Source organism: Hippocampus guttulatus, chromosome 11 (assembly GCF_054856545.1).
Source record: "Hippocampus guttulatus isolate MCC_2025c chromosome 11, RoL_Hgut_1.0, whole genome shotgun sequence".
NCBI lineage: Eukaryota > Metazoa > Chordata > Actinopteri > Syngnathiformes > Syngnathidae > Hippocampus > Hippocampus guttulatus.
The window spans coordinates 22,319,999-22,330,111 of NC_141271.1; the positions used below are offsets into that span (position 1 = coordinate 22,319,999).

At 65.1% G+C, this 10,113-nt stretch overlaps 1 protein-coding gene across 13 annotated transcripts; it reads right to left on the reverse strand.

The window, feature by feature from the left end:
* Positions 1-284: 284 nt before the first annotated feature.
* Positions 285-9,795, reverse strand: LOC147198705 (ecto-NOX disulfide-thiol exchanger 1-like). 13 transcript variants are annotated; one of them, XM_086123390.1, is made up of 14 exons: positions 7,304-8,693; positions 5,540-5,774; positions 4,460-4,573; positions 4,190-4,396; positions 3,743-3,958; positions 2,934-3,368; positions 2,469-2,575; positions 2,118-2,247; positions 1,942-2,051; positions 1,602-1,694; positions 1,449-1,527; positions 1,082-1,167; positions 834-1,012; positions 660-786 (listed from the first exon to the last, which is right to left on the reverse strand). In XM_086123390.1, exons 1-13 carry the CDS (start codon positions 7,607-7,609, stop codon positions 881-883), a joined length of 2,250 nt encoding a protein of 749 aa, XP_085979516.1. In that variant the 5' UTR covers positions 7,610-8,693; the 3' UTR covers positions 660-786; positions 834-880. The 13 variants fall into 13 exon arrangements, 11 of the variants coding, with proteins under 11 accessions (XP_085979518.1, XP_085979519.1, XP_085979516.1 ...); XM_086123399.1 differs by lacking the exon at positions 7,304-8,693 and adding an exon at positions 9,647-9,795 and having other exon boundaries at positions 740-1,012; XM_086123391.1 differs by having other exon boundaries at positions 740-1,012; positions 5,576-5,774.
* Between the last annotated feature and the right edge of the window lie 318 nt (positions 9,796-10,113).

Consider the following 10,113-nt stretch of genomic DNA (forward strand, 5'->3'; position numbering starts at 1 on the left):
GCCCGACGCCGCGGCGCTCCACGAGACTCCGCTCATTGGAATCGGCCTTTGTTTTCAAACGCCGATACCAAGAATATTCTCCTCCGCCCGTGCGGACGGACGGTTTGAACATCGGGTCTACGGGGCGCCGCCTCCCCCCGGCGGCCGCTCGACGTTCCCCGGCGCGAGCTCGACTGGGACAAATCTCCTCAACCGGCAGCTTTTTCACAGCTGATCCGCAGCGCTTTCGTCACGTTGAGCGGCGGCGGCGGACCCCGAAAAGCAGGCGGGAGGGAGGAGCGGCGTGTATTTGAAGAAGTGTATTGATAAAACACAGAAAACAAACAAAGTCCAGAGTAGCAAACAAAAACCATGACTGAAGCTCAAAACGATCAAGAACAGAAACATGACAAACAAACGCGACAGCAGCAAAAAGCGACAACGAGCGGTCGGGCGGCAGTCCTTTTATATAACGAATAATTGCATAATGAGCAACGGGTGTGCGGCTGCAGGGGGAGCCCGACAGTGCCACCTGGTGGTCACAAACAGAATCGTGACAGGTTCGGACTTTTCTTGACCGCGGGGATCGGATCACCTTCGGCCGTCGCAGCCGATCGTGTCGCCGCACTTTTTAGGAATCCAAAAGAAGCCGCTCGGGCTCAAGCCGGCGGCGCGCGGGGGGGGGTGGGGGGGGGGGGGGCAAGACGCCGGCCGCGGGGCGGCACTCGGCCCCTCTCTCCGCATTCGGGCCGCCCTCGCGGCGCGCCAGAGGAACGTTTGAATTTGGAATGCGGAGAGACGCCCTCGGGGCGGCCCGCTCGCCACGCCGCCTTCCTCGGCGGCGTGCGGCGCGAGGCCCCGCCCTTTAACGGAGGGCCGCCCTTTAACGGCGTGCGGCCTTTCATCCGGACCGCAGGCCGTCGAAGCCGCAAAACTTCCAGCGCTTCTCCAGCGTGGCGCCCACGCCGCTCAGCTCCTGCCGGAACATGAGGGGGAGGCGGGCCATCAGCCGCTCCAGCTGCCCCGACGACACCTGAGACGCACGCGGGGACACTTTCAGCGCCGTCCTTTGGCGAGCGAGCGCGCGCGTCTTTGGGCAAACCTGCGAGTCCAGCGTGTGCACGTAGGAGCACAAGTATTCCAGGTTGGCCCCGAACGGATGAACGTGCAGGAAAGCTGACATGACGCCTGGGGAAAGGGAGGGGGGGGGGGGGGGGTCACCCAAAGGAAAACGTCAACGCGCGTACGCAACATGTGGTGGCTGTCGCTCGGGTGCCGATGAGCCCCGAAGGGATGTTGGGCCCGCCCCCTCTCTGTCCGTTTTCAAGAGGTCTGACGCAATGCCGGAGCCCCCCCCCCGCTTGGAGTGAGCGGCGGTCGTCTGGGCCTTTTCTTTGTCGTTGTTGGAGGTGCGCCGTCAAGCGCTCACTCGCAAGCGCAGCTCTTGCGGAATGCGCGGCGTGGCTTACCCAGCAGCAGAGCCTCTTTCTCCGAGACCAGGACGCCGCCCGCCCCCCCGCCTCGTCCCGTCTCTCTCCGGCCGTCCACCTAAAAGGCGGCGGGCGCGCTCGTCACTCGCCGGACGGACGGCCGGGCCCGAGCGCTCGGAGCGGAGGGCTGACCTGCTCCGGCGCCCCCTCCGGGAAGTAAGCTTCGGCGCCGGCCCGCCGTAACTCCGCCTCCCGGCCCGCCGGCTCGTCCCCGAGGCTCGACACCTGCGACGCGGCGCGCCGACAAAACACGTCACGCGCCTGCGCCGTGGGCGCGAGCGGCCGCAATACCGCGTATGACCGGCGGGTGGTTGTCCGACAGAAAAGTAAGAACCGGTTCCCATCCACAAAAAGCAAGACGATTTCATATCGGGGAAGACGTGAGGAAAACGTCCGACATTAATCGAGGCCGGCAAGCGATTCAGACCATCCGAGGCGGGGTGGGCTGCGGCGGGGAGACGCGGATCGGTACCTGTCGCAATTGCCGCAGGCACGCGGAAGGCTCCCCGCTCCGCAACTCCGCCTCCTGGCTCAGAAGCTCCGCCTCCCCCTCAAACACCTCCGCCCGCCACGCGTGGGCGCCTGATGCCGCAGACGCGCACGTCAGCACGCGGGATCGCACGCGCGGCGGGATCGCGCGCGGCTCACCGTCTCGGTCGCCGGCGGGCATCTTCATCGTCTTCATCTTCTTCCCCGAAGGACCTCGGTCGTCCTCGTCCTCGTCTTCGTCCCAGCCGACATCCTGACGTCCGAGGCTCGACACGTCCTCGCTGTCCGCCTGCGAAGACAAAGTGGTCACGGCGCGGCCGTCGCCGTCGGCACTTTTCGCCCGCTCATCGTCATCGTCATCGTCATGGTCATGGGTGGCACGACTTTGATCACCTTTGCTGCCCTCCTCATGGCCACGGCCATTCAGCGCGAGTGGCAAAGGGGGCGGGGACGGGGGCACCCACCGTGATGGCCGCCTCCCAAGGGCGGGGGGGCTCGCCGGGTACCAACCTGACACCGCCTGGTCCACATGTCAATGTTCTTGCGCTGAGCTTTGGAGAAGTGGTCCCGAGACTTTTGTCGGCTCGACGCCACCAATACGGACGAGACCTGGTCCACTTGGGCCACCGACGCCGGGCACAGTGGGGGGGGGGCGAGACAGCAACAATCCAATTACGGGGCTCCGGCGCGTACTTGCGCGTGTCTACGACTCGCACGCGCATTTGTGCGGACGTCTGCGTGTTATTGCGCACGTGTGCCGGTTCCCGCCAACGCGCGTACTTACCGGACGCGACCGCCACGCGCCAACTTCCGAGCGCAATCGGAGCGACTGGCCGCACGGCGGGCTGCTTTCCGTTCTCAAGACTTTCTTTGTTTGCTGAACGTGCGGCGGGCGGCCGATGAGTGGAGGCGTGAACCCGACAACCTGTGTGCGTGTGCGTGCGCGCGTGCGTGCGTGCGCGTGCGTGTTCTTACGCTGCACGAGTATGGCGGCGAGCGCGGCGCGGAAGGCGGCCCTCGCTCTGCGTAGCGCCAGCCGTTGCTGAGCGGCGTCGCGGCGCAGTCGTGCGGCGTGCGCGTTGGCGCTCTGCAACAAAGCGTAGACGTGGTTGGCGCTGGCGCGGGTCACTTGGCCGCCGTCCAGCCACCGCAGGAGCACCGACGCCGCCCAGCCGAAGCCGTGCTTGTCTGTTGGGAAAGGCGCGCGCAGAGTGCTGCTTTTTCTTTGGCTTTTCTGGCGACACGAGCACAGAAGTGAGGAGATGCAACGGCGGTGGGGGTGGTGCCCCCCCCCCCCACACACACACAGGCAGGCAGTGGGGTCCTTCCTGCGGTGGTTTTCTGGACTTTGATGGGAAGTGACGCTTCCTTCACGGAAGCTTGAGCATCCAATCGGGCTGTAAATGGCTCCTGCGAGGGGGGGGGGCGCCCGTCATTTCACACGCGCCGCACTCTCATTTGAATGACAATCGGAGCAGCGGAGCAAAGACGCGCGGCATTAGGCGGCCTTGAACGGCTGCGCCGCCCCGTCAAAAGCGCCGCCGCCGCCGATTAGCGCCGCGTTACAACACGCCGCACAATGACACAAAGCGCAACGCGAGCGCTTGAACCGCATTTGTCATCGCGGCGGTTTCCCCGCGAGACTCGCCTTCCCGTTGAGGCGCACCCGACCGACACTGCCGGCAACTGATTTGGGGGGGGGGGGGGGGGGGGCGATCCATTCGGGCGACGGACGGGAGTAAGGCGGCCCCGGGCGGCTCCGTCCCCCGCGACGGAGGCCTCACCTTTCAGGCACTCGGCCAAGACGGCCGCCCCGCGCTCCGAGAAGGGCGGCGTCGGCGCCGGCGGCGTCGGCGGGGACCCCCGCTGGCGTTTTCCCCCCGGGAGGAGCCTCTGCTCGCACTCCCACTCGTACAGGTCGTCTCGAGCCTGCGCAAAGTCCACGTGGAGCTTGCCCGAGTCTTTCTTGTCCGCGCCGGAGCCCAGACGAAGGCGGTAGCCTGAAAGACGAGCGCGCCGTCGCGGGCGTGTCAAAAGCCAAATTTCAAACCGAGAAAGACGGTTGGACGAAGGTCAAATGCGGAAAACGGAAAAGGAGGCGGCGATAATGCCGAGCGAAGCGCGGCGGCCGGGGAGCGACGACGCCTTTGCCGCAAAGTGACTCAGAAGAGCTTGACAGGCGGAGGCGGGGCGCAGCGCGGCAAAAATCCTCAACGGAAAGGTCGCGTCACCTGACAAGCGAAGCGCCTGGTCCACCATGAACTGGCGGCTGAAGCGAACGTGGCAGAAGTTCTTCTTGCTCTTGCGCAAGGCGACGATGTCGCCGCAGGGGCCGAAGACCTCCCTGATGACGTCGTCGCCGGCGTTCTCCGGAAGCCCGCCCACAAACACCGTCTTGCAGCCGGGGGGGCGCGGCCGGGTGGACGGGGGGGGCAGCGCTAGGAAACGCCGGCGTCAGTCGGTTCCATCGGCGGATCCCCGACGGTCGCGGCCGTCCTTACCGGGGTTCTGCGGGAAGAGCGTGCAGTCGCCGCGGCGGATGATCTCCTTGACGCCGGCGGGGTCGCCCGGCGCCGTCGGCGGGGGCTCCGAACCGGCTCCGACCGGCTCGCGGGCTGAAAACGGGAGAAAAAGGCCGGGGAGCGCAAAGCCGTTAGTCGCCCCGAGTTGGCGCGGCCCCCCCCCCCCCCTCTTCTGGCATTTTCCGCCACAAGCGCGGGCGGGCTCCCGACGGGAAGCAAATGGAAGCGAGCGACGAGGCCGTCGCGCGGAGCTTGCCGGGAAGGGGCAAAAGGCCATCTGACCTCTGACCTCCCCGCCGCCAGAAAAGTGCCTCTTAGCCGGCGCTACCAAATGGGGCGCCGTCCGCCGGGGCCGCCGAGCGCTTCCCGACCGGCCGAGTCGCCGTCGCGACAAAAAAAAAAGCAGAACGGCGAGCGCCGGCGTTTCGACTTTTTGCCATCTTTTCCTTCGAAAAACGCCGACGGGCCGCAGGTCGCGTTTGAAACACGACGGCGATGGCAAACCCGCCACTCGGAGCGCCGCTTTGTCGCGCGCTTCCTTTCAATTGGCTTCAAGAGACGTTTTGGAATTCGCAGCGAGCGCGACGGGGAAAAGCAAAGCGGCCGAAAGCCGTCCGAGCCCAGATAAGAAAAAGAGCGAAGCGAAAAAAAGCCAGCCCGGCAAAGATAAAAGGCCCAGGAAAAAAACAAGACGAACGAGGCGGCCCCACCGCAACATCGGGAGAAGGCCTCGCTCTGCGTCCCAGCGCTAATGATGACGAGCGAGGCCGCCGGGCGACCGTTCGTCAACACGTCGCGCGCGATAACCCCGACAGCTCCATTAGCGCAGCGGACGCCGTTTTTGCTTTTTCCCTTTCACTTTTTGGCCGCGTTTTGACAGGACGGCACCAGACTGGCGCGGCGGCAGCCCCCCCCCCCCCCCTCATCCGATTAGCCTCGTAGGACAGATTCATTAGCGCCGCGCGACAGCATTTGATTGGCGTTTACCTCGACGACGACAACAAAAACATCTCGTTAGGCAAGAAGAACATTCACGAGCCGACGCGTCCGTCGTCTTACCGTCGAGTGACAGCCGGCCGGCGATCGAAAGCGTACCTAATGGGGTGGCCTGGGCGGGCAGGAAGTCGGCCGAAAGCAGAGACGAGGCCCACGCGGGGGGGGGCGCCGGGCCCCCGGCGGCTGCTGCGTGGAAACACACGGCGACGCGCCGAGCGGCTTCGGACGTACCGGCGGCCGCCGCGCTCCTCTGTGACGTCATCGGGACGGCCGGCGAACGACGCCGCGCATCGGGACGCTTGACGCAAGGAGAAGACGAAGACCGGTTACGCTCCTTCTTCCGATGAACATCCTTCGAGCTGGCCGGCGGGACCCACCGCCAGCCGCGTCCCACAAGCACCCCCCCGCCCCCGCGTGCGCAGCCATCCGCATGACGGGACGGCAATTAGGCCGAGCCGGCGCCCTCGGGCGGCTCATTTGCGAAAGGCCGGCGAAGACGCAAAAGCCGGAGCGTCACCACTTTGTCTTCTTCCTTCCCGTCCCGCAGGCTCAGAGGGGGCGGAGCCTTTTCCCTTGCCGCTCCCTCTCAACATTGGGCTCGCCCCCTCGCCGGCCATCTTTCAAACCCGCCTCAAAACTCGCTCGTACGCTTCGGCGTTGGACTCGGCGCGACTCCGATTCTTCGAGCGTCTTTGTCGCCGATTGTCGCTTTCTTCTCGTATCGGCGTCGGTCGCTCCACGTACGGCGCTTTCGCGCGCGGCGACGGCCGCTCCAAAGTGCTCCGGGAATACGCTTGACCGGAGTCGAGAAGGCCACGGGGGCACCCGGCGGAAGCGCCGCGCCCGTTCGCCGTCGGTCCGGCGCCATGACGGCCGCACGCATGCGGAGGCAAACGCAAATGAGAGCGCCGGCGCCGGCGCCGGTCGGGAAGACGAGAGGACGCGTCAAGGTCGAGACGGCTCATCCGTCATTCCTCCCGCGAGCGCGGAATGATCGCATCGCAATTCCAAACGCTGCCGTCGCCAATGTCGGAGGGGGGGGGGGGCGCGCTCGTGCCGGAGGGTGGGAGAAACGAAAAGGCTTCGCCACTGAGGCGCTTTCTCTGTCGAGGTTTTGGGGCAAATTTCCGTTGAATCCCCAAAGCCTCGACGACGGTCCCGCCATTTTCAAATGGGATCCATTCAATTCCGGACCGGTCTCCAATTTTGATCGGGGGGGGGGGGGACAATCTCGCCAAACTTGGAGATGAGGGGACGGAGCTGCGATGAGGCGCACAAACAATCGACGACGAAGCGATGGCCGATCTCGAAGCGCGCTTTCGAACGGACGAGCGATTTGGTCGAAAAACGCCGCCAATTTCCGCCTCGCCATCGGAAGCGATCGGCGATTGGGGCGCAACGCCGCCATTCCCTTTTTTGGGGGGTTTGTCTTTTTCCCCCCCAAACAAAACATTTGCAAACAACTGAGCAGAGATTTGAACATTCTCCGGGAGGGGGCACTAAAAACGCGATTCGCCTTTCTCAAACGCTTCATGTGGAAGGAACCCCCCCCCCCCCCCCAAGCTGGCAACGTAGCAGCGGAAGCGGCGCGTCGGCAAAGCCTGATCGCGACACCCATCGTCGGACTCGGGGAGAGGCAACCTCGCGAAACAAGCGGGACCGCACGCACGTCTGCAAATGTCAAAACGGTGGCGCCACGGTTACGGCCATCCCCCCGCCCCCCCCCCCCTCGCAGTTTGGACGGACGGGCGCGGCTTTTCACTTCCTCTCTGCGTCCCAATATTTTTGCAAACGGCCATGATGTCATCACATCACGGTCCTCCTCACCCTTCCGCAGCAGTCGGGCAGCGGCGACGCCTCCTCCGCTCGGCGCATTTCTTTCCTCGCCGCGGCCCCCGCGCAGGCCTTGATGGAGAGCGCCCGCCCGCGCCTGCGGCTCGCCGGTCGCCCGCCCGCGCCGCGCCGCTCCGTCAGTGCCGCCGCGCGCGCCGCGGCGCATAGATCAAGATGCGATGCGGGGGGGGGGGGGCGCGGGAGCGAGGGGGGAGGGGCGGGGGCGGCAGGCGAGGACAAAGAGGTGGAAAAATAAACAAGATGGACGCGGGCGAGGACAGAAAACGACGGCGGGGGCATTGAGGTGGAGGCTGGGGGAATGCGCGCGCGCGCGCGCACGCGCGAGCTAGCGCATCCGTTTGGAGCCGCGTTCGGCCCCCAAAAGGAGGAGGAGACCGGCAAATGGAAATCATTGGCTTCCGGCGGCTTCCTTCGGGTTCAGGCGGCAAGAAATGCTTCGCCTCGAAGTACGAAGGCGCCGGGGAGGACGCCAAAAGACTCGCTTTGACTTGACGACGAGCGAACGGAGTCGCAAGGACTCCAAAAGAGCAAAAACCGGACGAGGGCCCTCGCAAGGGCGGGGCCGAGGAGAGTCTGCCGCCGACCCGGCTTGTCGTTAGCGCGTTGCCATCTTGGCAAAAAAGTGCACTCGGTTCACCATTTAACCCAAAGACAAAATTGGAGGTCGGGATTTGGTTGGCTTTTGTCGTTTTGGACCGGGACTCGTTTTTCTGCAAAAGTACCGTTCGGAAGCCATTCCGACTCGGCCAAAAGGGAAACAAACATCGAGCCCGGACACGCTGGCGAGCTTCAAAAGACGTCCGAGATTAGCCCCGAACGCAAAAAGTCAATATCGCCCGAGTCTGAAAATTGTAGTATCACCATTCGCCGCTAGATGGCAGGCGTGGCTTAGTCGTGCTCACACCCACGCAAAAAAATGCAGAAACCCGAAGGCGAAGCCCTGCCTCGCCTTCATTTCCTTCCGGTCGGTCTTAAAGTGTCGAGCTCCTGATGCTAATGCTAAGCTGACTTGCTCACATTTGCTAGCGGTTAGCGCGAGCGCGGCTCGTTTGTTTGTTTGCGCGCCCGCGACGCAAACGAGGCGGCGCTGTGATTTTTCAAAGCAAAAGGTCGGCGCGCCACCTTTCCCGTCACTCGCTGCCAACGAGCCGCATTGTGGCGGCGCCGCGACAACTTGTCAGCAAGCGTGCGTCTCCCCGCGGTGACTCGGCGCCGGCCCCCCCGAACGATCCCTCATTTGAACGGAGCGTGTCGGCTGCATCCAAACCAGGCCGGGGGGGGGGGGGGGGGGGGCTCTCCAGCACCGGACTTTGCACATCAACAATGTCAGAAAGGGGTCAAGCACTTCCTTCCTTCCCCCTCGGGGCGTCCGCCGCCGCCACCCGGCAGGAATCTCACCGGGCCGGCCGCGTTTTTGTCGGCCTCCCTCCCCGTCGCCGCGCGGCCAGAAAGGAAAGCCGAGCGGCCGGCCTTCAAAGTCTTCCAGAGCGGCGACGCGGCCCGGAAACTTCCTTCCCGGCCGTGAAAAACGGGGTGCCGGGCGGGGCTCCCGCGTCGGCCCCCGTGTCCAAAAGGTCAAATTCCATCTTCAGCTTTTCTCGTTGGGCAGAGATTGTCGCGCGCCCTCGAACCGACGAGCGCGCCTCCCTGCTTTCTCTTTGGCATTCGCCGGGTCACGCGGCGTGACTTCCTCTCCACGTGCGGCCTTTGCACGCCGGACGGCAAAGGCGCCGCGCTCTCCGCGCCGGCTCGACATTCATTTGCTCCGAAGACAAAGAGCGGTCGCCAAGCGCGCACGAGGCAAACGCTCGACGGGTGGCGAAAAACGCTCAATCAACAAAGGACGAGAGACGCTCGACAGACTTCGGACGCGCTTTGAGCTTTCGTCCATCCCGGCGGACGTCAACGGCTCCGCCGGGGCGAGGCGGGCCAAATCGGAGCGCGCGCCGGCGGCGAGCGTCCCTTTTCGTCGGCCGACCGGCCGACTTCCGGTTCTCGCGACAGCGACCGGTCGCCGGCGGAAGGGCGGAGAACGGAGCGGTCGCCGGATGAGGCGAAAAGAAAAGCGAGAAAGTCGAGCGGCGGGGCCGCTTGGTGACGTCACGCGGGCAGCCGTCACGGCGGCCCCGAGCGCCGATCGGATCGACGGCGGCGCGCTCGAGTCCGCTCGCGGGGGGGGGGGGGGGGGGTTCGTCCTCCCGACGGCGACTTTGCCGACGCCGGGCGGCTCCGAACGCGTCCGCGCGCGCTCCCCGAATCGACCTTCCGTTGGTGACGTCAAAGTCAATCGGTCCGCGCGTCACTCGCGCCGCTTACCTGCGCCCGGCACGCGACGACGTCGAAGAGGACGAAGGAGGAGAGCGCGGAGAGGAGCTTCCCGGCGTTGCGCGGCCCGCGCGCGCACGTCGGCCCGAGGGCGCGCGCGCGGGCGGGCGGGGACGTCCCGGCGCATCGTCATCATCGTCGACGTTTCACTCAGCGCGAGTCAATCAAAAGAGATCCCGACTCAGACGCGTCATCCAATCATCACGCAGAAAAGATGAGCTTCCCGGCCGGCCCGTACGCGCCCACTCGGCGTCCGGCGGGCGGGACAAAAGCGGCATTTATCCAATGACTCGTCTCCTTTCAACGCGTTGGCAACCGCGCGGTCGATGCTCAGCGTCCACGCGCTCGAAAGGGAGGAACGCGAAGAGGTGACCGGGAAGAAGAAGCCGATTGGCAACAAAGGTTGAGCGCGTCGGAGCGCGCATTTAGTCGAGGACACGTCCACGCGATGACATTTC

What these genes read in the sequence shown, in the direction of transcription:
- LOC147198705 (XM_086123390.1), bottom strand. Translation starts at nt 7,609, where the DNA reads ATGCCCCCGCCGTCGTTTTCTGTCCTCGCCCGCGTCCATCTTGTTTAT. An exon ending in CCAGGCGCTTCGCTTGTCAG is followed by an intron (nt 3,959 to 4,189) that starts GTGACGCGACCT and finishes CTCGTCTTTCAG; the next exon opens with GCTACCGCCTTCGTCTGGGC. An exon ending in GCCCGCCGGCGACCGAGACG is followed by an intron (nt 2,052 to 2,117) that starts GTGAGCCGCGCG and finishes CTGCGGCATCAG; the next exon opens with GCGCCCACGCGTGGCGGGCG.